Source organism: Apteryx mantelli, chromosome 16 (assembly GCF_036417845.1).
Source record: "Apteryx mantelli isolate bAptMan1 chromosome 16, bAptMan1.hap1, whole genome shotgun sequence".
Lineage (NCBI taxonomy): Eukaryota > Metazoa > Chordata > Aves > Apterygiformes > Apterygidae > Apteryx > Apteryx mantelli.
The window spans coordinates 14,976,468-15,003,407 of NC_089993.1; the positions used below are offsets into that span (position 1 = coordinate 14,976,468).

Genomic DNA, 26,940 nt, shown 5'->3' on the forward strand with positions numbered 1-26,940 from the left:
CAATTTAAACAGGTCAACCTTAATCATAAACTTCAACAGGCATATACCTATGACAAATCTTTTTCTTGTTAAAAAAAGTTCTGATGTTACTAATATCCCTCATCTTGAAATTCAGTGTATTCCCATCTTTGTTATTTGGGAAATCTTTACTCGCTGGTTCCCATTTCCTATTTTCTGAAATGAGCTCTTAGTTGTTGTTAGAGTATGACTGTAGTTGTTGCTCATTCTAGCCATGTTTGCTGCTTATTCTAGCAAAACAATTAGACTGCTTTGCTAATATTTCTGCACTATTGATTTTAAGCTTCCTCAAAAGAAACAACAAATCTGCTCTATGAGCTTGTGAAACCGAAGGACTCTGGAACAGGTGAAGCAAACTTAAAGAAATATCATTTACTGGAAATGCCTTCTCTTTAGTCTTCAAAAACTAATATGTAAATAGCAGAAATGAGACCTTATTTCTCATTACCCCCACAAATGCATGGGAGGTGCTTGCATTCAAAGAGGTAGGCCTGTAAGTTTGATTAAAAACAAGAACGAAACTCTCAGTTTTAAGTAGTGACTGAGATGACGTCCTCCTTACTAGCATCAGAATTTGGAGACAAGTGAACTGACAAAGTATTTTAATATTATGTGCAGAGATTTTTTTTGAATTGGCATTGCCTGTACCTATGTCTGTGCTTCTTGTCACCTTTATTTTTATATTGGTAGCTATCCAACTGAAAACTCCTATTTCAGCACAGCAAAGTGCATCCCCAAAATGAGATACTTGTTGATGTTTTGGTTATAAGAATTAAATTTTACCCAGGGATGTTTTTATTTTAGTTTGGGCATGTCAGCACAGTTGTGTGGAATATCTTTTAAGTACAGTAATGTGCTGGGTACTGGTGCTGAAACAGGAGCCATAGATAATCTGAAAATAGCCAGAATTCAGCTTTGCTAACCATACAAGTCCAGAATAGTGAAAATTCCTATTTCTTAACCATGAAGAGCCTACTATCAAAGAATCTTTTCTAGAAAAGCAAAATTTCTTTCTTGTGGCTAATCCAATGCAGATCATTTTTTGAAAATACTTTGTACTTAGATAACTTGCATAATACTACAGGTAGTCACCCACCCATACAGTTACACAAGCTTCTTGATATGGCAACATCAATTTTTACTTTTTTCCTAAAGCTATAATACCTTTCAAAGAGCCCAAAGAAAGTTTTACAGTTGTTTTTTGAAATGAATGACACTCTGGAAAATGTACCTAATTCAAGCCATGTGAGTCATTTTGAAGTTGGCTTTTCTGTTTGGGTGTGTAGTCAGTGTTTCTGTGATAGAATTAATTTAACTGATACCAAATACTGCATTTTAACGTGAAATGCAGGAAGTCTCCTTGCTGTTTAGTGGATGGTGTCCAAAGGTTATAAAAGAAAATGATTTGCCTATATGTAAACTTTCAAGTTTCAGCTGTGTTGGGCATTGTAAGTGCACAAAGCAGACTGTGCTGGTTGCAGCATTGATGGGTCTTTGAAGCAAAACTCACTATCTATAAAGAGACCTCTGAAAACATGGCTAGGTGTTTTTTAAGTCTTTATGCATTTTAGGAGGGCAGCACAACTCACTTCATACAGAAGTGTAGTTTAGTAGTGATAAGAGCTTGGCATATCCCCCAGTAGTGTTCCAGAGAGCTTGGGAATTGCTGAAAATAGAGTAGCATTAAAAAAAATTCACTCAAAAATAAAAAGTTGAGCTTCATGCAGTAATAAGGCTTACCTAACGGAAGCATTAATATTGCTAAAGTACCGAGAGCTCCATGTTTCTTATAACAGTAGCTTTTACTACTGCAGTACTTCATAACACAGGCTGAATGATGCAAGGGCTCTTACCTTGGCTTTAAATATTTTTAAATCATTGCATTACTTTATTTTCACCTTTTACAGTATGATTTGAAACAGTCAACATGGACTTTTCACGCCTACACACGTACACCCCTCCCCAATGTGTGCCAGAGAACACTGGCTATACATATGCACTCAGGTGAGAACTTTTTTTTTCTTGTAGAGAAACTATATGTTCTCTGAATGTTGTTAATTCTGGAGAGTTTAGCTTTTATGGTAAGTAGTTCTTTAAAGAAGTATGCTTTATCTAGTCTGTTTTTGAAAATAACTACTGTGTCCTAAATGGAGAAAAGAATACATCCTGAGCTAGCAGGACAATGACTAAGATAATGACTCAGTGTTTATTAGTTGCTATGAATAAACTAGTCTCCGCCTAGTTACAGTTGATGTTTTATTTCTATAAATGTGTCATCAAAATTCTTAAATGTTTTCTCTAATGGCTTGTAAATTCTGTGTGTTTTTACTCTGATAACTTGGCACCCTTTTTCACTTTAAAACATTTATTAATATGCGCTCATTACTGCTAGTGTGGAATTTGACTGGAGGTAACTTATCATTTTTTAGTAGAAATGCTTATTGTGTGAATATAAAATCTGTATTCTAATGAACTCTTTTCTTGTATCTTGTTGTTTAAACTGGTGACTACTAGTTTCTTTAATTACTTCAGTTTTCTAAAAATAACTTTGGAGTGTTTGCTAGCTTTTGTATTATGCTATTCAAAATAAATGTGTGAATGCTCATTTGAATTTTTGAATATTAATATGGCAAATTGTGACTCTTAATCTATTGATCTTGATAGTGGGGAAAAAACAGATGCATTTTGATGCAAGTACACACAGATGGACCTGAGTTATTGGTTTGGCTAGTTTTAGGTTTAAAAAAATGTGGTCATTAAAATACAGTATGAGGTTATTTTTCTATTCTGTGCTATAAATCATTATTGTGCATTTAATGTGTATTTAAATCTAGTATTTAAATTGGAGAATATTTGGCTGTCAATAAAACAAAAGTTGTCAAGACTGTAGTATTAGAGATCACTGATTAATATTAACTCTTGTATACTCTAAGATTATGTACTTTTATCAGTTTTGATGTGTATCGTTTTTTAAGCTATAGACTGATGTTGATGGTATTGCAAAATGGAAGTCTTAACATGTTTATTGTACTAATTAAAAATGAGGTTGTAGCTCTTCCAGAAGTTTTAGGAAAAACATTGGTAAGATGTTGATTAAGAGTATTTACTAATTTTAAGAAAGAACCTGCTGGGCAGTGGAAGATGACTTATGTGCCTTTGATCATCCAGGAGGTCTGCTATTTTATCACTTAGTGTTTAAATGAAAAGGGTGTTTTTTCTTTGTAGGTGCTAGATTTGCATTGTGAATGTATGATACATTGGCTGAAATATTTAAACTGTCTTTTACAGGAGATGACTTCCCATTATGAGCCACAAATGTAGACCTCAGTTCTTTGTTTACAGTGGTTTTTTGTTTGTGTGTGTATATCTTTCCTAAAATATGAACTGTGAAATTATCTTATCTTTTTTCCTGAGTTGTTAAATTTGTCTAAAACAGTACTAATATGTTCAGATGTACTGTCTTCTCCACAGCAACTATTTTTTCTCACAGACAAGAGGGAATAAGGAGATCTTAGTAATAACTTACGATTTTTTTTTCCCCTTTTACTAAAGTATTAGCAAAGTAAAGTTCAGTATCTTGTTTAAACTAATTTGGGGCTAGAGCCTCTCTAAGTAGACTTTCTTCCTTTGCCCACTCTTCTTTTTATTGTGGCATATGAGTTTGTTTCTCACTGAAGCAGGCAAGAATACCACATGAGCAAAGATTAACTTTCTGTGAAAGGAAGATGCAGAGTGATAGATCCCATTTGAATTCTGGAGTATAGTGTATTTTGACTTTTATACTTTGGGTGTAGAAAATAACTGAAGCGTTTGACTTCCTACATAAATGAAGGTTGTCATGTTGCAAAGCTGAGAACTTGTGAAGAGGGCTTTGTAGGAGGGGAGGGTTCAATTTTTTGAGGCTTTTCAGCCTCCCATTTTGCTGTGTTAAGCAGCACATTAGATATCATAGGCATTCAAAAATGGATAGAGCTAGATAAGCTGAAGTTTAATGACTGACCTAATATAGGCAGGTATATTTAACTAGTTTGGATTTAATTCTCTCTTTGTAACTTTCTTAGGTAGAAAGAAAGGATTAGCAAGTGTTTAATTAAATTTTCTCTCTGAAAATTCCATGAAGCCCAAAATATTAAAAGAGAAAACTATGCAATACACTGTCTGCTTTCAGCATGTCAAGAGAACAGACTGCTTAATCTTGTAAGCAGACTTCCACATCTGCGTCTACATGCTGAATCTTTGCAGAATGCCGGCTTATTCATGTAGTTCTTCCAAGCTCGAGTCAAGCAATATTTGGAGAACCTGAAGAAAGGGTGAATGGGGCAGAGTTGCTAATTGGAAATGTTTTCATGCCAAAGTTCATTCCTTTTTTTCTTTCTGTTTTCTTTTCCTCTGTCCCCTTCCTTTGTATTATCTTTGCTTTTCCTGGGATCTGGCATGTTCTCCCTTTGACAATTCAAGGAGCTTCACAAATTTTATCCATGAGTTTCTCTAAAATTTACTTGTGTATGTGGCACTACAGAAAAGTACAGAGGAGTTGGATACTACCAAGCTATTAATAGATTTGGATATGACCTATTAATAGAACTTGTATTAATACTCACTGGGGTTACTGTGTGTTCATAACCATTTGTAATGCTTCTAACTTGTGCTTCTACTCCTTGAGCCCAAATCAGGAAAGCATTAAACTGATATAGCTAAACAAGCTATAGTTCTCTAGGTACATTGCATTTGTCTCTCTTGCTGTCTTAAATAATGCAGAGCATTCTTGCTCGCTTCGTTCCAAAACTTACAAAATAAATGACACTTAATGTCCTCTTGACCAAGCTGTATGTGGGCTAAAATTGGCAGACTTCATTCTCATTCCACTTACGTAGATGTAACTTGAGAATTAACCCACTGAAGTCTAGAACGTTTTTGCTCCGTAGAAGCTAACATGAAGGAGGTATAAAGGTAATAGGAAGAAATCGGAAATAAATATAAGACTAGATACATCAGCAGATGTGGCAGCAGCCATGGGAGGTGGGGGGGGGGAAGGAACCAGAGTATGCTGTTTGCATAGATTACCCGGGAGCATAGGCTGAAGTAGGATGATTGCATCCCATCTTATGTACAGCCAGCCAAAAGCCATATTGATTAGGTCTACCAAAAATGTACAGGTTCATTTTTGCCCTATAAAAGGGCAGAAGTGCTTACTCCAGTGATTTTTCCACAGGAAAAAAAGATGCTTTTCCAAAATGTGGAAAATGGGATAGAAAGTTAGGATGCTTCTTGATACTGTCTTGACTTCAGAGACTTTGTATTTCCTTGTGAAGAGAATTACTGTCCTGCATAAGCAAGAGAGAAGCTCTCTTTGTTTTAAAGAGGAAAAGATATCTTGGTATTTTAGATTGTAGGGCCCAACTCCAAGCGGGGTATTCAGCTGGAACTGATGTAAATACTCATTGAGATACTTAGTAACAGCAAGTGTTCACAAAAAGAAACAAATTGAGGCAGGTTACAGCTGTCAGTTTGTCCTCTGTACTTTATGTTCTTGTGAATTGAGTATCTGTGAATTGCTGGGTGAAGATGAGAAAAAACAAATGTATAGTGGCAAGTGTAAATAGCAAAATTGAGTTCTGAAACAACTGTTTAGGGAGGGACTCAATTTAATAATAAACTATTGAGGCTCTGATTCTTTCAGAATGAAGGAATGAACAACAGGAAGAGCCATATTTAACTTCTATTCTCACTTCACATCTGTCAGAATGCAAGCTGCCTAAACCTTTTGAAACCACTGTAAAATTATGTTCTTTGTGCCTAACGAAATGTAGACTGAATCTGTTTTTCATCTGAGGAAACTCTTCCCTGACTTCTGCTCCCCCTCAAGAAAAGTGGAAGAGACATTCAAGTACGCTGGTTTTGTTTTAAGCTGTAATCAGACTTCTGCTGTGTTCGAGGTTGCACTGCCTATGGCTGCGTTCGCAAGCAGTGCAGGCCACTAAGGTCAAACAAGTGGTGCTGAATACCTGACACCGTCCGCATGCCTGTGGGCAGATGGGACACGTGAGTCGCTTGGGACTAGCTCCAGCGCATGGTGCAGCGGGCTGGATGCCCATGTGCTGCTGCAGCACACTAGGTGCGCTCCTACGGTGCGTCGCTGGGTTAGTTTTCTAGGCGAGAGAGATTTGGTTCGTGTGCTCTGACACCGTTTCATCTTGCGTGCTTTCATTTACATTGTGGAGCTATCAGGAAACTTGCTTCAAAAGCACCCACCTTATCAGAATTTAATCACTGATGTAAATGTAGCTGCTAGGACAGCTAATGTTAGTTTATATGCCAAAATAATACACTATATAAAAGCTTGTACTGACTTCTTGAAGCTTAGAACAATAAGTGTAGGCATTGTTTAGCAGTTTCGTATTATTTTATAATCTGCTTTTTGTTTTTTTTTTTTAATTTTTTAGCTGATTATGTGAGAAAATCCTGTGCATCAAAATGATCCTTTCTTCACTAGTACCCTTTCTAGTAATTGTAGGGGTTGTTTGTTTTCTTGGGGGGGGGGGGTCAAAGCTTCCATTTCAAATACAGATTGCACAGTAGAATCTACTCATTCAGCTTGTTATTTGTTTGCTTGGGATTTGGGGGAGAAGGGGCTGCTTTAGATAACATTTCTCATACCTTGCACAGGCTTTGTTTTGCTTTTCCAAAAAAAAAAAGAGGGGGGGCAGGCAGGGAAGCTGAAGTAATTGCTATTACAGCTCTGCCTGGCACAGTGGTCCAGCTGGGAAGAGGGGCTCCATCGGAAAGCTAGCCTAGAACACTCTGATTGTGGAATAGTTTGTGGTCAAGGAAACTGAGTGCTTAGATACCTTCAATCACAGCGCTGAGCACTGGTAGAACCCAGCCTCCTGCTACCCGATACCCTGTAATGACAGGTTGCACTTGATTACATGACTGAATGTTTCCTTTCATTGTAAGTACAAGGACTGTGCTTTAGGCTAAATAACTTCTGTTTTATTACTCTTACTGATTCTTTTGGTTTAGTCTTGTGTTTTTCTACAAATTGCCTCTTGGTTTTCATTGTAAGTTTTCATGAAGATTTTGAGAGAACCAAGTGTAAAACATGCCTAAGTGCTTGGGGAGTAGAGGTCTTGCAATAATGATGGGGAGCATTTCTACATGTAAACTTGCCTCTGTGGGAGAAAACAGAAAAGTGGATGAAAGGCTGTAAACATTCTTTATTTGGTCATAGTTAAATATTTCTAATGACTTGAACTAAATTAAGAAAATTTTTTAAGTCTTTAATTATTCCCCTCCCCCCCCCTTTTTTTTTTTGGTAGTGCTAGTTAACCTAGTGTGTCTAGCTGGAGTGGAGGAGTTTTTATAAATATCTCAGAGGGGAACTGCCCACTTCTTGGAGCTGGAAATTCAAACTAGCCTGGCATGTGAATATTTGGTTCTCAAAATGTGGAGTTAGCAAACAAAAAATTGAACTCTTATTGAGTAAAAACATGAGACTTTTCCTTGCATCTTACAGCACATCATGAATTTTAATTTGCTCCTAGGCGTGGTGAAGAGAAGTTGTGCCACGGATGGCTTCATCCCTTAAATTGGTCCCAAGTGTACTGTGTATGTGTCTGAGAGGATGTGTAATGCTTGTTCCAGCTCAACTTCAAACATGGTTTCCATGGTAGCTGTTTATTCCTAACTGTGATTTGCTTTCAGTTGTTAAAATTGTAATACAAGTTGCATAGGAAAACTTTTAATACCTACATACTCCTAAATTATTTGGGTTATGTGGCATATCTTTTCAGATTTGCTCCATAACCATGGATAAACTGCTTTTAATGGAAATTCAGACTAGGTTGAACAGCTTGTTTGTTTCTAGCAGAACTTTCTCTTAAAATCTAGTAACTTTGCTGCTTTTACTTTCTTTTTTTTAGTTCAAGTTATTCTTCAGCTGCTTTGGATTTTGAGACTGAACACAAATTGGATCCGGTATTTGATTCACCAAGAATGTCACGGCGTAGTTTACGGTTAGCTGCTGCAGGATTTAATAAATCAGATGATGCCCGAAATGATATCCTTCATGATGGCTCTTACACCGGAAACATGTCTTTCAGAGAACAGTCTTCTAAGTAAGCCATTATTTTTATCAAGACGATTTAATTTATTGGTTGGAGTCTTGAGTTTATACTTATCTGAAACATGACTGAAATTTTCTGTCTGAACATCTTAATACAAGAAGAGATTAACTGTTTTACTCTTTGTTATTGGTGTTTACTGTCATACTTTGAAAATTACTATATTGAGGATATGTAGTTTACAGTAAAGTCTTTGCAAAACTATAGATGCTCAAGAGTGAGGATTTTCTCTTAGGCCTGACTTGAGCTGTCAGGTCCCATCAGTGCTGAAATACCTTGACTGTTTTATCATTTATTAAATGAGAAACAAACAGAAATTTGTATCTTTAGTGCTATGTCTTTTGTATTTGCTTTCTGTTTCCTAGAATGGTGAAGCAACGCAAAAGTATGAATAAACAATCTGGCAGCGTGAGACATACGCCAAGGAAAACTCTATCCAGTTCTTCTATTTTTAGCCAAAGCAGTTTCAATAGCCATGCCAGTGATACATCAATGGTATCCACTGTATTGGACGAATCTTTGATTCGAGAGCAAACTGAAGTTGATCATTTCTGGGGTAGGTAATGAGCTCTATTGCTCATTTCAAATGGTGTAAAAACTGTGGTTTGGCATGTGTGGGTATATGTCCAAGTCTTTCCTCCTTTACTCACCCATTTCTTCATCCTTCCCCCAAATGCACACGTGCTTACACCTCTGTTGTAGATATTTGCTTGCTAAGATGTCTGCTGGAAACTCACTGCCTAGTACATAAACTCCTGCTCTTGATTTGGTGGTACAGTCAACATCAAGACACGTTGTTTTGCAGTCAAATTGATATGCCGAACAGAAATGTATACAATTTTGTAATGCAGCACCATACACAGCATGGATTTAATTCTTACCATTACACTTCATCTTACCATTCTTACCATTGCTTTCAAAATGCACATGAAGTACAATATTCAAAGAATGGTAAACAGGTAATTGATGAAGTTTCCTTAAAAAGCCTAAGGAAAAGTATTATCTTGTTTATTTATAGGCAAGAGTGTATTCAGCCTTAACATATCCTAATTCAAAAGGTCCAAACTAGTAGCACCTTAAAATTTTCGAAGAGAGGTGTGTGTGTGGTCATGGGTTTGGAGGCTTTACTGGAGCTGCCTTTTTTCAGCAAATATAAAATACTGTGGGACAGGAGATAATGATTTCTTCTATCTCCTAATTCAGACTACTTGTTTCTAGTTAGTACATCTCATGTTAGGACTCTGGGGAGGTCATAAGAGTCTTTCAGTCTTCGTAGAATGGGTGCTAAACTTCAGAGCACTTGGGTTTTAAAACAGGGTTTTAAAATACAGTAGTAGCAAAGTGGTTACTAAGCAACAGAAACGGCATAAGCTCCTAATTAGCTGCTGTAAAGTCACACGGGAGCTGACTACACTATTTGTCATTCATGTTTTTCTTCTGCAGCTGCTTTCGTAGAACACTTCCTTAACTGTCACCCTACTACATTAATGTCTGAGTATATGGATCTCTTCAAGTGGTGGACTGCAAAGTATGTTAAATACTAATTGTAGAGTGGCTTTTCTTTGCAGTGTTAAATAGATAGCTGAATTCTTAAATTAAGTCAGTGTCAGATGTCATAGTTCAGTATGGGATTTCATTATACTTGGGAGCAAACTCTTTTCTTTTTCTTTTTTTCTTTTAAGGTCTTGATGATGACAGTGACCCTAAAGGTAACTACACGGCCCTTTTGCTTCCACAAGTGTTCTATTTAATGTGGCTAGCAATGTGGATAGTTTTGCACTGAATGTCCTACTCTTGGTTTGCTAGGTAGTGATACTACACTGATGCAGGGGAATGGTGATGTAGCAACAGCAGAAATGCAGACTGCAGCGATCAATGGCTATACTTGCAATGATTGCAGCATGCTTTCTGAACGGAAGGAGGTTCTTACAGCATACTCTGCTTCTCACGTGCCATCTTCCAGAATTTACTCCAGGGACAGGAGTCAGAAACATACATCTAGTAAGTAATTTTCTCTTGTGTGTTATATGGATATCAGGGTGGTATACAGTTTAATTGATGCATTTTTAAATAGTGTGACTTAAGCGCTTTTCCCACCTTGCTGAATTTATCAATAATTGAATTCTAAAGATCAGCTATCAGGAAATAGCTTTTTTATATCAATGAAGACTTTGTGGTGTTGTCAGCTTCTGATACATGACTATCAATGTGGTTTTTGTTTTTTGTTGTTTGGTTGGGTTTTTTTTTCCTACTGTTGTAGGAATTAAGGAATGACAAAATAAGTGCCAGTACTGGCTGCAACAGTACATAGTGTTCCACATCAGTATGAACTTTCAGGATTGAGCAGAATTGTTACTTTGCAGTGTTTCTGTTATCCAGGAAATATCTGAAAGATACCTCCTTACTTCTGGGTTGTGTTGTGTGTTTTTTTGTTTTTGTTTGTTTGTTTTTTGGGGGGGGGGAACGGGGTGTCAGGTCATTTAACCTTTAGCATATTAGAGTGTTTTTTGGAGCTAAACCTCCTTAAATTGAACTCCAAAGAGGAAAAACCAAACAGACTTCCTAGAAACTACACTTCTAAAGCTTGAAAATGAATGAATCTGCCCTAGATAAGGTTCTGCCTTTCCAAGGCAATCTCAATTCTCTGGATAATTGTCCTCAATGTCTTGGCTGTGTCTGCTTGCATCTTGCCTGCATAACATCCTGGAATTTCCTGATTATTGGTAGTCTTCAGAGATAACTGAGAAGGTGGTGTGGGTTGTTCCCCCCCCCAGTGGTCTTTAATTAGAGTGGAACCAGTTTAGGGAGACTGTAGGTGTCTTATTCTTGAATGAAGTATCCTTCCAGTTACAAGAAGTCATTTGTTTGAACTGTAAGGCGTGACTTTAAATGCTTTGAGGCAAGTATTTGTTTTTGACAAAAGTGTAGTGCAGATAGAAGTTCTGTTGTATTGGCATGATGAGTTTCAAGAGCGTCGCCATGCTAAAACCTTTTCTGTGCTCCAGACTTCGTATTCACATAGGAGACTCTTGCAGGTGAACCCATCCTTGTACATGCTTTTGAACTTTAATCTAGCAATTTGGGTTAAATCTGGGGGAGGGAAGCGACAATCATGGCAAGTTTTGGAACGTGACTGGTTCTATGAAAGCAGCAGTATGGAAAACTGTGACTTTCTTCCTGCTGAATATCCTCTAAAGGGGAAGATGTAATGGAAAAGCCTTTATAACACTCGAGGCAGGCTACTGCAGTAGCTTCTTTCCTCTAGTTTAAATGGGAGAAGCAAGTAAAAAGGTCTCTCCCTTTAAAGTCCAAAACAAGAACGTAGTTTATGCCTCTTATTTCTTTGGAGCTGTGATCCATGAAGTCAGTATCAACAGTTCAAATCATTGAGAAACCCTGAGTTCTGTAAGCAAGGAGTTCATTGCTGTTTAGAGTTCTTAATCTTCACTAAGAAAAGGCATTCTTGCTGAAGCCGTATTTCTCTCTTGAAGGCATTTTCTTCAGGATGTAGTTCTTGCAAAAGCTTTTGCTACAATATCTAATGCATCCAGACTTTTCAAACCATACTTGCTTAAGCTTCATACTCCTGGCTAAACAAAGGCTTTGGATTCTTCAGCCTCACTTTTCCACTAGCTAATGATCACAGAGATAGAAGTACAACTTTATGTAGGTGAATAATTCATATTCACACCTTTTTTTCTTTAATAGGAGGCACCTATTTCTACATGAATAAGATTCTGCGATTGGTCAAACATGCTGCAGCATCTTTTGCATCACTCTTAGTGCATCTGTTTCAAATGGTTCTGCTGAAGCTGGGTTATGAATTTAAAGGTACCTTTTCAGTTGCTGTGCTTGGTCTCCACTCTGAATTTGTCTTTGTGTGGTATCTAGAGTGCTTCCCCACCCTCTTCTTACTGACTTCACCTGTTGCAGAGTGGTGTTCCTTTTCTGTAGTCGTTTTGCTGGCTACTGTCTTTCCCCTTTTTTCTTTTCTTTTAACTCTGTTGTGCTAGCCCTTCCACACTTTCCCTCTGTTTTGGAAGTATCAAGATCCAGGTGTGTGATAATGTATAGATAGCATAGATTCCCATGTGGATTTTTTCTAGGAAATACCAGAAGGTAATGTTTAAGTTGAGAAACTTAAGTTGGTTTATAAAAACTGGTTTGTGTGACACTGTCAAATCTTAACTTTTCAGTGTCCTCAGGGTGGGCTACCTCATTACCCTTAAGCCCATTGTGCACTTAAAGCTTGATTTAGACTTACCTTGAAAAGTAAACCTGCAATCATCTCTGTTCTTATGCATATCTTGTTTTCTTGAAAAAGTTTGATTCTTCTTTGGTGCTTGCCCTTCCGTAACACATGCTTAACCAGTACAGTTAAACTGCTGTAGGCAGAAGGTAACTAGCATGTGTGTGTAAGAAAATTTCTTCTATGTTCCTTCCCATTCTGTTTTCCTTGATACCTTATAACTTCCTAATGCTTTCTTTTGAGTCTAAGAACCAACACAAAGAGGTGACAGCTGCCCCTACAATGAGAATAGGTGTTTAGGATTTGATGGACCTTTACTTAGGTTTTGTTTTTATTTGGCGAACTTCTTAATTTAAAGTACTTAAACAGACTTTAAAGTGAATATGTTTTCTCTGGTCATCCTCATGTAATGAGCATTTTATTTCTGTTATGAGTTCAAGATTAATTCTCCAATTATCTATAGCAAATCTTAGAAGAGAGGACCCTACACTTGAATCAGATAATTTCTGTCTCTTAACTTTCAGCTAAGATCTTATCTCATCAAAACTTGAAGATGGTATGGACTAATGTAAAATTTAGGATTATGATAAAACAGTCAAATGATAGTCCAACTGTTTTTAGGCATTTAAGAGCCAAGTATCACATGCATCTCTCTAGGATTTCTGTAAACCCAGGAAAGTTGGACTTGGGGTTATTATCTGAAAAGCAGAAGGATTTTGAACTAGAAGGTTCTGTCTTATTTAAAGAAGAAAAAGTGTGATTGGACAGAAGAGGCTTTTTTCATAACCATTTTCCAGGCTTCTTGCGTGTCACTTGGCTTTAAGAACTAAGCCAGTGTAGTTAAAATCTGGGTACATGAAAGGCTTTGAACTTGAGAGAAATGTATTCCATGTATTCTTTTTTGAATGTGTTACAGCTCACTCAGATTACTGTGGAAGCATGAATGTAAAGGAGTTTTTTAGAGACAATAGCCGTTTTGGTGTAAATGAGGAATCAATATGTAAGTATAGCAATTGCTGTTGTCTTTTAGCCTTGAGCTGTGGATTCTTGAATGTTGCAGTATTACCAGAGTAATGTCAGATGCTCCATGACTCTATGGTAGCTATAAAGTACCCACTTGTTTTCTAACTTAGATGTAGGGGGAAAAGAAATGCAATTAACTGATATATTATAGTATTGTCCCAAACATGTTTTATTCCATTTAAATTTGCTTAATTGTTCTTGGTTTGATAAGTGATACTGTGAAATAGACCTATTCAAATTATCTTGTAACAATCTTTATTTGATACTGGCTTTGTCACATTAATTGACTGTTACCACAACCAACAGGTGATGACTGTAAGGGGAAGAAACATCTTGAAACATACACCACAGACCACATGCAATCCTCATGGGCTAAAAGGGTAGCAAGGACCATTTGGCACACCTTTTCTTATGCAGGTTGACTTGCACCTTTTTTCTTTTGCTTTTATTTTACTTCACAGTCTCACATATGTTAATCATTTGTATTGTTTTGCTTTTTTTTTTCCTTAACTACATCTATCAAAGTAGATTAGATTAAACTGAAGTGTCTAGAAAATTAAATTTACATAATATCTTTCCTGTTTGACTCTTGCTGTGACACTGGCTTTTATACAGGCTTGATAGGTAGTGAGACCACTTACCTATAAGTAAGTGCGGTAATAGCAAACACCTATGCTGGAAAGAATATGAGTTAAATTGTAGAATATGAATCAGATTTGTTAATTTATTGCACTTCAGGAAAGTCTGTACCCTTCATAGGGTGAAAAACTGACTTTAAATGTAAGCAAGGTATGAAGGTATTGGTATACAGATTATTTGAATAAAGGGGTTTTAACACTCTATTTCTGTTTTAGCGATAGTCAATTTTTACAGGAATCTTATATAGTGATAGACTCTTCCCTGTGACATGAGCCTTCCCTAGCTTGAATGACAGAGGCATCAAGAATCTGTTGAATGCTCTTTATTCAAAGGAAAATGGTTTGAGACACTTCAGTCACCTAAATGCTTTGCAAAATATTGGGTTGGTATATCTATAATCCCTCAGATTAACCAAGATATCTCTGTTAATCTAAAAATGTAGGATTACTTCCTAAGTGTATGTTACTTAGTTTAGAACAAGCTGATCTAGTCTTGAATACAGTAACTGTTGACTTCAGTGGGCTTTAAATTACGGCATTTTTAAGAGGCTCAGAACTGACATACTGAAGATCCGTGGAATATTCACTTTAATGAAATCTTACTTTGCTGCTTGTAACCTATTTTCTATAGGTAGTGTTTTGTGGTGTTTATCAGTGTTTCTTAGACATTATGATTGATTTAATTCTTTGACTAGGATTTGAAATTAATTGCTCCTTCCTTTGTGTGTTTTTTTTTTTTTTTTAAACCCCCATGAACCCAGATACCAAAACTTGGTGTATAATTCAAAGCAAATAAGATACTTTTAAAATAATAATGTGCTTTAAACATGTTTTTATTGCATTACTTTTTTTAATATTATCTTTTATAATTAGCATGCTTATCTACCAATGCCATTCTGCAAAATGTAAATCTTTTCTATTTTGGAAAAGTGACATTCTAACTGCACAGATGCTACTCTATTTTCATATATGAGGATGCTTTTTCCAGATTGTCTTTGTTTTTACTTGATTTACTTTTTTATAATTTTATTTTATTTTAAAATATTGAAGAACCAAGCTTATAGTTTACTGACAGGTATGGTTTAAAATTGTGCAGAACATGTAATGATCAGGGGCTTGAATCTGTTTTCCTACATGTACTGCGAAAAAAACTTCAGCTCATTTATGTATGTTACCACATAGAGTTAATTTGTTATAATCTAGGTTACTTTATGGTTCACGTGTTGCGAACAGTGGGAGCGACTGGATGGCTTGTGTCTCAGAAGGTGTTGTCTCTACTTTGGCTGCCCATTTTTTCCTCAGGTTACTATCCTGATCTGTGTGCGTGCATGTTGCCTGTTTCTTTTGACAAACTAGGAATCTGCAATAGGTGGCTTACACTAATTCAACTATGCTTTTGCTGTTGCTTTTACTCCTTGAAATGCACACGCTAATTTACGTCCTTTATTGACCAAAAGATGCTTAATGTGAGGGTATACTTCTGTTCCCAGGCATAATGGGAGACATGAAGGAATGAATGTATGAATAATCCAGAATATGGGTCCCTAAGACTAATGGGGTGTGTTTGGTTTGGTAGTCACTTCCTATCATGGTATTCCTCTTAGCAAAAACTGGTACTGCTAATCTGTGCATTTATTGAAACATATTGAGGTCCTCAGCAGAGGGCTTGGACTCAAACATTACGACAGAATTTCTTGCAAGATAATATTATTATAACAAATGAGCATTTCATCTTTTTGCATGGCTATTGTCTGTGTTGAGTAGCTGATATTATAATGCTGTCATACTTGTGATGCAAATCTAGATGTTAATAAGCTGCATGCATTACCTGTACTCATCCATTTCTCTGCTGTGCAAAGCAGTCTTGGCCACAGTTGCATGTCCCTCTGCTTAGTTTCCTTTGACATGGGCTGCGGTAGTTATATTTTATGCTTTTTTGTCTTCTAGGGAGGGCAGCTTCTGGCATGTTCCAGTGGCTTAGAACTGGATGGTATCAACTTGTTACTCTGATGTCTTTGCTCAGTGCGTTTCTTCTTAGAAGGTGTGTATCCTTTACAAAAAATGTGTTTTCTCTAAGCAAATTCTCTACCCCGTTATAAAAGAGAAAAATGGCAAATATATTTTGTTTCATGTAAACTTTCCCTGTCTCTTTATCTAGATGCCTTCCAAATATTTTCAAGCTATTACTGTTTCTCATCCCGCTGCTGTTTTTACTAGGTATGTGAATTGTTTAATTGATAATACAAGTTGGTGTATGCTTACTACAGTTGTACCAAAATAGCATTTTTAGTTGAACTTCAGATTATGGAGAAGATGAAGCGCAAAAGACCAAATTTCAGTTTGTCAACAGGGCAGTAATTCAAGTTTTCAAAGTACTGTCCTGCCCGTGGACTTTGCTCTTATTGTGAAAAAATACCCTTGATCAAATTTTATAGAGCTCTTTAGACACAGAGTGACTGAGTAAATGCACTGAAGTCTTCCCTCACCCCAGCCCCCCCCCCAGCATCCCCTCATTGAAACTGCAGTGAGATCACAGAGTGGGTTATGTGCTGATTGCTCTGAGTGTTGCCAGCCTCCATAAAAATGTGGTTGTTAAGTTCCTTTAACAACTCGTTTTAAGTCATTCCTTTGCTCTAAATGGTGCTTTTAGCTTCTTGAAACATTGCTAAGCTTAGACTGGTTAGCTGGCAATATTCCAGGCCAGTCATTCACTTTCTTCAATAAATATCTTAAATAGAGTTTGTTTATTTCAATTTGGGCTATTTCTGAAGAGCAATTTCATGTCTTCCCATGTCATAAAAATCTTATAGCTTCTTTGGGGGAAAAGCTGAAGCTTCTCAGCGACTTGCAATAGGGACTCAGAATTCTTTGTACTAGGAGAATAAGATGAGGAAAAGAAATTACCCAGTGTAGAAAATACTACTTCATCTCACTAAGGTATTGCAAAAATAAGTGTAATCTCTGTCAAGTGCTATGTTTCCATGGAAACATAAATTTCTTCCAACTTTTACTAGATAATGATGCAATATGATATGCAGTAAATAGGATATAAGGCAAGATGTTTTCCATTCAGATCTAAAGCAGTATTTAATATCTCTTTGCTCAGTGAGCATGGCCTGTCTTATTGAATAAATGAAATCTAGGTCCCAGGGAAGCAGTAGTATGTGATTAAGGATATATGATATATAAGCAGAAGTTATCTGACTTAAAGCTGTGCAAGTGTCACTGGTTGTTGCTTCTGAACTGTCTTGAGTGCTTGATGCTTAACAATTTTAAAGCCTTCTAAAGTAGCTCATGTTGCTAGCTTTTATTTAGCGTAGTGTCCACTGTGTGCTATGCAAAGACAAGGTAGCCTGTCTCCTTAAGTAAAAGCTTCAGTTTGTAGATAGCAGTCTTCAGTGAGATTCCTCCTAAACGTCCTTTTTGCTTTTGTTTCTGCTCACAAAAGGTATGTGGTCCTGGGGGTTTGATTGCTTCATTTTATTACTACCCTCCTTGAACTGGACAAAAATTCACACAGTACAGAGAATAGATGACTCTCTTCATATTCTCAAACCACAGCCTGATTCTTCTCATTCTGTGCAGCCTCCAAAGGTAAGGGAGAACAGCAGGAAAGAACCTTTATATGTTTTAGTACCTTTTTTAACTCCCATGTCTTAAATATTTTGCAATAACTGCTGTTACCAAGAGTAATGCAAATAAATGTCTTGATTTTATACATTAAAAAAAAAATCTTTACACCTTAGGGTACCATAAATATCTTTGATTCTGGTCGTATAACTGAGCTGGAAAAGCAAATGGCCTTCGTGTCTGACAGATGCCATCACCATGATGAAGAATATAGCAAAGTGATGCTTCTAGTCCAGAACCTTCAAGATCAAGTTGCCCAGATGAGTGACAGAAGTGAAATATTGACACTAATAAAAAATGTAATGAGTCAGCATCTCAAAGACATGAAAGAGGAGGAAAAGGTAAAGATAAATTAGTTATTGATGCTTTCTGATACTGATCAAAGTACTCTGTTTTATTAATGCAGATTAGTGATCTGGCTTCTGGATTTTATTTATATATTTATTTTTTTCTGGTAAAGAATTAACTGATAGATAGTAAATGCCAGAGAGTAGAATCACTGGTTTTGTTCTTTCTTTGTTACTGTTGACAAAGTTTTAATTTCAGATAGATGGTCTAAAGTAGAATCTTACATCACTGTAAAGCAGCTGGATTTATCCTCTTTTCATACAGAGAAAAAATTATGGGAAGGACTACTAAGAAAGAAGGGGTTTTGTGGTAAACTTTCCTGTGTATAACCCCCACTACTGCTGAATCACACTTTCTTATTTTTTTTATTACAATTGCTATAATTTCTCACACAATCTGCAGGATAAGTCATTTAAGCACTTTTGGAAGTTATGATCACAGAATGAAAGAAACACTGTGCTTTGTAGAAAGTCTCAGTTATACTATTTGTACTCAAAGTACACCACCTTTTTCTTCCCTGTTTTTAAGACTGACTTCCTGGCTTTACATCAAGAACATGAGGTGCGCATCAGGACACTCGGAGACCTTCTTGGAAAACTCTCTGCTAAATCTGAGGTATTGAGAGTTAGCTTTGCTAACTAGTTACAGTTGTAATCTTTTTCTGAGAGACTTAAGTTGTTTATTTGCTTCACTCTAATTATTGCAATTGTTTCGGTCTCAGTCCTTGTCTGTGTTCTTGCTCCTCCCTCCCTGTTCTTAAAGGGGTAGGGGTTTTGCTGTTGTCCTCCCCACACACCCAAGACTTAGTTATTCACTAAGCTATTCACTGACCAGTGAGGCAGAACTGAGAAGCATAAACTTAAGTAATTTAGGGACATAAACTTTTATAGGTGGTGCTAAAATGCATCATTTTAATGTGACACTTGATTGTCCTCCCTCTGTTATGTGCATTACCCTGTGTATGCTAAAATCAACTCTTGTATTTTTAGGACATCCAGAAGGAGCTTGATATAGCCAAAGCAAAAACGATGCGGTATGAATACTGTTCAAATATTTTGCTCTTTCAATCCTGACACTAACTGATGGTGATAGAAGTTATTTTGTGAAATATGATAACTATCCTTTTCTTAGTGCTAGTTGACTGCCCCGAGAGTTTTTGTTGTCAGCACAAGTACTTCTTTCTTATGATAGGTTTTAACCGTGATGCTGAGCAAGAACCACTCGTGATGTGCAAGTGGTCCTGCAACTCTCTCTCTCTCTTTTTTTTTATTTTTATTTTTTTAACTAGAGGAATCTGTTTACATAGTAAAGGAGAATGTAACTTCTAATGCATTTATTAGGGGGTGAGAATTTTTCCTCAATTTGCTTCGTGAAGGATATAATAGCTATTTTTGATAGGCTTTGTATTGAACTTTTATCAAGACTAATCTTTGTCCATGTTTTTGGCTTGTCAGCTATACTACAGTCTACTCGTGTAATACAAGGAAAAAAACCTGCAGCACTTCATTAAGTAGTCTTCCCACTGGAAGAGGGGGGAAAAAAAACCCTATTACTTGGTGAATTCTTATTTAAATTAATAATGACTTTAGAATGATGGTTGATCTATATAGATCAAATGTGTCCTACTATTTACAGACTCAACTTAGACAGTAATAACTTTATAGGCAAGTGTTAAGAAAGGTAACCTGAAATTCACTCTAGTCCAAATGGCAAACTCGGGCAAGCAGAGCTCAACTGGTTTGGTAGAAACTTTAAACACACAGAAATCTGTACATCCGAGTTGTTTGTTTGCCAGCCTGGTGATGCTCTAAAGGTCATCACTTCTGGTTTTATCTATAGCTTTAAAAATATTTTGCTTTGAATATATTCATCCTAAATATGCTTTAAATAAGATCTTCAAGGAACTGTAGGCTCACAATGTTTATCTTGGTGAATAACTGAACTAGGAAAGCACTTCATATTAGACAACTGTGTTCTTATTCCTTTGGAATATGATGGAATGATTCAGACTACTTTTTTCTAATTATTGACTCTTTTTTTTGTCAGAGATGGTGATGAACATAATCACCTTTTATCCAAAGTTAAAAAGCTAGAACTAGAGTTGTCTCAGATGAAATCAGAGCTGTTAAATTGGCAAAGTGTGAAGGCAAGCTGCGACAAAATAGATGTCATTCATGAAAAAGTAAGTTCTGTAACTGTCCCAGTAAAACCTGATACTACTTGCTTTTTGTTTGCTCACTTTCCTGAAAGGTACTGCAATAAGTAACATGGGGGTAGTATTCATCTTAAATAAGAGTAGTGCTTTCCTTATGTGGTGGGGTTGTGGATTTTTTTTTTTCCCCTGCTAGTGGGTATTGTTTTACTAGACAAGAGTTCACCACTTGTTTTCTAAAATGGCAATTTTATTTGCATTTAAGATATGATGCAGTTCTGTACGCTGTATTTAGCAAGGTATGTTGTTATAACAGCAAATTCATGCAAATTTGGAGAAGTAATTCATGTAAATGCAACAACTAGTTTTTTGATTTGAGTGTCATTTAAAAAAAATCATGCTTAAATTTTTTTGAAGCCTTTTGTAACATCTGTTCGGAACCTCTGACTAGAATGCAGATAACAAAACAGAACAGTAAGTGTTGATGTGGGATTGTCAACTTTGGCCAAAATATCCTATTTGAGTGTTATCACAAGATGGTCTGGCTAACCATGTAGGGAATCAAAGCATATCCATAAGCGAGTGGTTAATGACTTAGTTAACTATGCTGAACAAGCACACTGCTCTCCTTAGAGTTGCCATAGTGCCTTCTTTGAACTGTTGCTGTCAACTTTATTTTTATTTTCAATTTTTATTCTGAAGCATTAGTCAGACCCCAAATGTAAACTGCATATTTTGCTCTGCGTATTTTTGCTTTTGTTTGGTCTGGTGGACCAAATAAATCTATGAAACACCTAGGATTTCTCATATGTTCTTCTGTACCTCTATTGTTCCAGTATAAGTCAATGTAGTCTAGATTTATCGATAGTGCTGAAAGTCCATACTGATTTCATGTGCCTATGTTATACATACAGTATTACTTAATAGTTTATAAAGACTAATCATTTCTATTGCAACTGTTAATGGCTTCTGCTAGGTAGATGCCCAGGTCAAAGAATCCATCAAGCTAATGTTTTTTGGTGATCGACAAGAAGACTTTCCTGAATCACTTCTCCAATGGCTTGCATCCAATTTTGTGAGCAAAAGTGATTTGCAGACTTTGCTGCGAGATCTAGAGTTGCAGATCCTCAAGAATATTACTCTCCATATGTCTTCTACAAACCAAAAACTAACGTCTGAAGTAGTAACAAATGCTGTGAATAATGTAGGGGTTTCTGGAATCACGGAAGCGGTAAGTTAAAGTGCTAAAAAATTCAACTAAAATTGTAAGAAGTGGTTTGGAGGCATTTTATGGAGCATGACTGTCAATACAAATGTTAGTGGTTTTAAGAGATGTCTGAAGAGATTAACTGAAATGAGGAAGAACTACAGAAAATGCTTTGTCGAATATATCCTTACAGCCTTGCTTTTTGTCCATTGTGAACATGCTTTTTTCCCCTCTAAGTATGCTGTCTTGAAAGCTGAAGATTTCCCAAAATACAAGCATGCCAAAAAATGCAGCTCCATGACTTGGGAAGGTGGGGAAAAGAATGCAACTGTTGAAGGAAAACACCAATTGAGATGTCATATGAGTTTGTTTTAAGCCAAACAGCCACGTATTAAAAATGGCTTGGGTCTTGACAGGGGCTTTCAAATATTGTGGTGGAGTACAGCATCTCAAAGATGCATGCAACTTCACATAGATTTGTATGCATCAATTTTCTGTCAGTTGGTGTTACTAAAATCTTCTTCTTTCCATTCTGTTCCTCTTCTGTGTGTATGTCTGTAGCAAGCTCGGATTATTGTAAACAATGCATTGAAGCTCTATTCTCAAGACAAGACTGGCATGGTGGATTTTGCCTTAGAATCTGGAGGTAAATAGCAGAGGAAATGCTAATAAGATAATAGCAGACATTGTATCTACTGAAAATCTAAAGCGAAGACTAAAAGTTATGGCATCCTCCTGTGTATTGTCCAATGGTCAGACTACTGTAATCGGTGCCTGTCGTTAATAGGGTGATATACCAGCCATGTGCTTTATGGTAGATAGTAGAGGCCAGAAATGTACATAAAAGCAGATGAGTCCAGGTTCCCTAGGTGTGCATGGAGTGGGACAGAATAACTCTTCTAAGTATGTGTATAACTGGCTGAGAACTGCAGATATGTCTGTGTGGGATGTGCACATCACTAAACTCACTTTGGAAAGTGTTTATTTCCTTAGCCCTCTTTTTTTTTAAATTCTAGAACATGTTCTTAAAATACCACAGTATTGGATACTGCTTCCTTAATGTAAAGTTTTATTTTGATAGAAGCATCTGATCCTTGTATTAATGTACTTAAAATTCCTAGAATCTAATAATATCTTTAATACCTTTTTGAGGAAAAATAACTGGAAATAACTGGTATATTCATTAAGGCTGTTACAAATCTTTGCCTTCAAAAAAAGTGGGAAGAAACAAGTAACTACTTCTGCTAACCCAACTTATCTTTTTTTTTTTAAGGTGGCAGCATTCTGAGTACTCGCTGCTCTGAAACCTATGAGACTAAAACTGCATTAATTAGCCTCTTTGGAATTCCTCTGTGGTACTTCTCCCAGTCTCCCAGAGTGGTGATTCAGGTAATGAAAGGCTAAATAAACTCTGCAATGCTACATGTTAAGTGGTTTGGGTTGTCTTTTGGATGCTGGATGTTTGTCTGTGATGCTGGGGAGGGAATGTACTTTGAACTTTGTTCCTGTGAGTGGGGTTCTTCCAGTATATCCTGGGCATTGGCTAGTTCTACTTGAGCCTGCCAGGAAAGTCTTAGTTTTGCTAAGTGTGGGCACTGGGAGGATTCCTGCTGAGAAATAATCTCAAGGTGGGTCTTCAAAACATGGCTAGTAGTTCGGGAAGATGTGCTGTCTTCCTGAAGAGAGTGCAGCTGAAATTGTGCAGTCCATATGCTTTTGTACTGCACAAACAAGATATGTAATCCAATGAACACAGAGAAATTTCGTCTTACGTTCTGTTTGGCCGTTGTTTCAGAAGATGAACTGTGATTAGGAACAAAGCTGTTCTGAGTCTGACTTTGTATTCTACCAAATAGGTTAGGTTCTGCCACTTACTGTCTTTTTAAGGCTATTCCTAATAGTTCAGAATTCATTACAACTTTTAGGAAAAAAAAAAAATGCTTGTGTTGTTTTTTATTTTCTCCTTTCCCTAAAAACTGTTCTCTAGCCGGACATGTATCCAGGAAACTGCTGGGCTTTCAAAGGATCACAGGGGTATCTTGTAGTTAGACTTTCAATGAAGATCTACCCAACTGCCTTTACTGTGGAACATATACCAAAAACACTTTCGCCAACAGGAAATATCACCAGTGCTCCTAAGAACTTTTCAGTATATGTAAGTCTGTCTCTGAAATTAAGTTGTTAATGTTTGTAAACATAAAGAATATTTGGGTTTTATATCTTGGAAAATGAGCTCAAGGGAGGAATACCAAAGAAGAGAAAATGATGTTTCTGTTGTTCTTGGAGTTGCTTATATTCTTGAAGAGCTTTCAGATCTAAGAATGAGAAGTAGTAAAACTAATTTTGGTGTAGTTGTTTGTTTTGTCTTGCTTTTTACAAGAGAAAACTCTTTGGGGGGGAGAAGATGCTGTTTTTATGACTAACATAAAATTTTAAGCAACTCAACAGTTCTCTTATATGCCTTTTTCTGGCCCCTCCCCCCCACATTTTGGCTCTTCACCTTATTTGCGATGCTCCTTAAATCTTTTTAAAAATATAGCTTAACTTTCATACTTTTGTAGGCACTGTTGCATAACAGAAGTCTACAGGCTACTTTGTAATATAGTTAGTTATGATGCCTGAAATCTTTGTCCAGCTCTTTTAAATGCTTAAGAACTAATGTTTGCAGATGACTTGTATTAACTTCCATCTTGTTTATAACCTTGATATTTTCTCATTCTTGTTAGTCCTGAGCAGTTTGTATTGTGCACTGTGGTAGTGGTTTTGCTATAGGCTTCTGAATGCTGCTTGTTGATGTACAGTTATATAGACATGTATCTAGTTTTGATTTCAAATTTGAAGGGATCAAAACTCTTTGCCCTCTTCTTGCAGGGTCTAGATGATGAATATCAAGAAGAAGGTGTACTTCTTGGACATTACTTTTATGATCAAGGAGGAGAGCCACTGCAGATGTTTCCAGTAAAGGTCAGTCTGGATGAAAGGATTTAAAGTGTCAGGAGACAGGCTATTATCTATCATAGTGCACTGATGAATAGATGAATAAAAGCACCCCATTCTCCTTGGGAATAGATGAATAAAAGGACCCATTCTCCTTGGGCACTGTACAAATAGAGATGGAAAGTATCTGCCTTAAACCCTATGATCTAAATAGACTAGTCAGAGGGGAGAAAGTGTTCTGCTATCTGCACACAAATAGTTTTGGAGATACTAAACATATGAAGAGTCTGCTCCATGCTTTTCCTTCTGACTCCCTTCACAAATAAGTAATTGCAAGGAAAGGAAAGCTCTATTCAAAATGTCATAAAGTTCCCAGGGTATAATTTAGCTATTGATAAAAGTTAATATTTGCAGGAATCTGAAAAAGTGACTTTAGTTGTGCACATATCTATTAGAAGCCTGACTGTAGTTTGTTTGCTTTTTCCTTCTCCTCCAGGAGAAAAATGAAAACTTATTCCAAATAGTGGAACTGAGAATTGTTTCTAATTGGGGACATGCAGAATATACATGTCTTTATCGGTTCAGAGTGCATGGGAAACCAGCCGAATAATCTCCTACACTACAGTTTGTTTTTTTTCTCCTCGTTGTACATTTTTTTTTTTTCCAATTTGTATATACTGGAAAACCTAGAACACTGGAATCTAAAGGATGAGGATGTGAGATGTATACTGCAGAATTACTGATCCTCTGATAAAGGCAGAAGACTGTCAGCAGAACTGTATTAACATAACTTTTATTCGCTCTGGTGCTCAGCTTGCAATTGCCAGTTAGCTTTATACTTTTGTGTCCATGCTGAGAAAAATATTGCATGCAAACTACTCTGGTTCATAAAGCCCAGTTAGCAAACAGGTGATACCTATTTTATTACAAATGAATGTATAGGTTTTTTAAAAGAATAAACCATGTCTTCTGCAACTAGGAATCTGTTTTTTTAATCCAGGATTCAACTGCATACTTCTGTTAGCTTGACACCATAAGCCAAAAACTGGGGTACATTTTAAACACTGACTGTAGCTAAAGGTGTGCTCCAGATGACCCTCGTCTTTGACCTTTTTGGTGGATCTGAAAGGGCTTATTTAATAAATGTTAAATATGATAAATATTACTGTCAGGGATAGTTAATGCAACCAAAACTAGTTTAAACACCAGCGAATGAGAATGCTTTACTGTAACTTGTGGCCATGAGCTGATCTAAAAGTCAGGGATAATTTTAACTGAAATTATTTTAAGGGTTTTTACCATAGCAACTCAGTCAACTTGTTTAATTGCTGTATACTAATGTTTACTAAGCAATTTAGCAGGCTTAACAGCTTCAGTCCAGCTAGTCAGTGCATCAAGACTGATTTGGAACCAGCACTGGAGAGAGGAACAATCTTCATATGTCAGAAATGATCTTTTTGGGGACAAAAGCTCATTAGGCTGGTTCATTTTATAGTCAGTAAATTTTGTATTGTGATAATGCAGTATGTGAAAACAAGACTATGAAGTAAACCTTACTAATCTGCATTTACAAAAGACTCATGCTCAATATTGCCGTATTTAAATATTTAAGACTTTTTTTTTTAAATCATTCCCAGAAAATTTAGTCAGATATAAGAGATATTTGTTCTCGCAAGCAGTGTTTTTGTGTAGAACTGAATTGGACCTTATGTTGAGTTGCAACTGCTTATTGCTCCCCTCAGGATTGCTACTTCGAAGTTCCCTTTCAGAAAAGATTCCTAAAATGTACTTGTGTGCAGAAATTTTATCTTGCTGTTATAATTGGTCAACTTAGTTACACATGAACTGTTAACACATTGAACTGCTGACTGGTTTTCTGAATAGAGTAATGTATGTTGCACAACAGTCCTCAAATGTTTAAACAAGTCTCCATGTGAAGAACACTTTCACTTGGGCTAGAGGCAGAACCTATGGCCTACGCAGAGGAGTTGGATTAAACATGTACAGGTGTTTTCATATTATAGGTTACATATTTAAAATTAGAATTATCCTGTATAAATTGAAATTACATACTTGGGGTGGGCATATTTTGAATAACACTAACTTATTTTTAAAAAAGCAAGATAGGACTTTGTGCAATGTATTTTTGTAAATGCTTTTCAAAATATGTCTCTGTTGTTCTTTGCTGCCTACAGACTGACAAGATGCTATTGAGATGTTTAAATAAAGAGTTTTAATTTTTGAAAGCGCATGTAATATTTGAAGCAAGTAATAAAGTTTCTCTTCTGTATTTGTGATGACCTGCTGAAATAACTGGTATGAGGAGATTAGAGACTGTAATAACATTGGAACTGAATAGCTATTAACCTATTGCTAGGCAGTAAGTGGCTCATGAGACTCTCTGGCCTGCAGTAATAGAAAATAAAAGTTAAGGCAAAGAGGGGAAGTGGTATAATGTCTGTGGTAATTACCTGCTTAGAATTATGAAAATAAGGTCCATGCTGTCTAGTAGCACAGTGGATGTGGTAGGATAAACATGCATTTATAAGCTAACAACCAGTGCTGTGTTTGGCTTCATCTCCTTATATAAGGCCAGCAAGGACAGGTGCTGGATG

At 36.5% G+C, this 26,940-nt stretch overlaps 1 protein-coding gene across 7 annotated transcripts in view; it reads left to right on the forward strand.

Annotated features, from left to right (window-relative positions):
* SUN1 (Sad1 and UNC84 domain containing 1) overlaps window positions 1-26,615 on the forward strand; it is a 36,241-nt gene extending 9,626 nt beyond the window's left edge. For 4 of the 7 annotated variants that reach the window (XM_067306354.1, XM_067306353.1, XM_067306355.1 and 1 more), the window contains 22 exons: window positions 1,926-2,022; window positions 7,941-8,135; window positions 8,507-8,697; window positions 9,824-9,850; window positions 9,948-10,142; window positions 11,850-11,972; window positions 13,307-13,390; window positions 13,720-13,830; window positions 15,255-15,353; window positions 15,999-16,092; window positions 16,210-16,268; window positions 17,500-17,645; window positions 17,798-18,022; window positions 18,558-18,644; window positions 19,019-19,062; window positions 20,076-20,211; window positions 21,158-21,412; window positions 21,950-22,034; window positions 22,662-22,777; window positions 23,376-23,543; window positions 24,260-24,352; window positions 24,822-26,615. In XM_067306354.1, coding sequence (XP_067162455.1) covers window positions 1,946-2,022; window positions 7,941-8,135; window positions 8,507-8,697; window positions 9,824-9,850; window positions 9,948-10,142; window positions 11,850-11,972; window positions 13,307-13,390; window positions 13,720-13,830; window positions 15,255-15,353; window positions 15,999-16,092; window positions 16,210-16,268; window positions 17,500-17,645; window positions 17,798-18,022; window positions 18,558-18,644; window positions 19,019-19,062; window positions 20,076-20,211; window positions 21,158-21,412; window positions 21,950-22,034; window positions 22,662-22,777; window positions 23,376-23,543; window positions 24,260-24,352; window positions 24,822-24,935 — 2,724 coding nt within the window. In that variant the 5' untranslated portion in view covers window positions 1,926-1,945 and the 3' untranslated portion in view covers window positions 24,936-26,615. Of the gene's footprint in view, window positions 1-1,925; window positions 2,023-5,886; window positions 5,906-7,940; window positions 8,136-8,506; window positions 8,698-9,823; window positions 9,851-9,947; window positions 10,143-11,849; window positions 11,973-13,306; window positions 13,391-13,719; window positions 13,831-15,254; window positions 15,354-15,998; window positions 16,093-16,209; window positions 16,269-17,499; window positions 17,646-17,797; window positions 18,023-18,557; window positions 18,645-19,018; window positions 19,063-20,075; window positions 20,212-21,157; window positions 21,413-21,949; window positions 22,035-22,661; window positions 22,778-23,375; window positions 23,544-24,259; window positions 24,353-24,821 lie in introns of those variants that run through there. The other 3 variants (XM_067306359.1, XM_067306357.1, XM_067306358.1) reach the window with 3 other exon arrangements.
* Window positions 26,616-26,940: the final 325 nt, after the last annotated feature.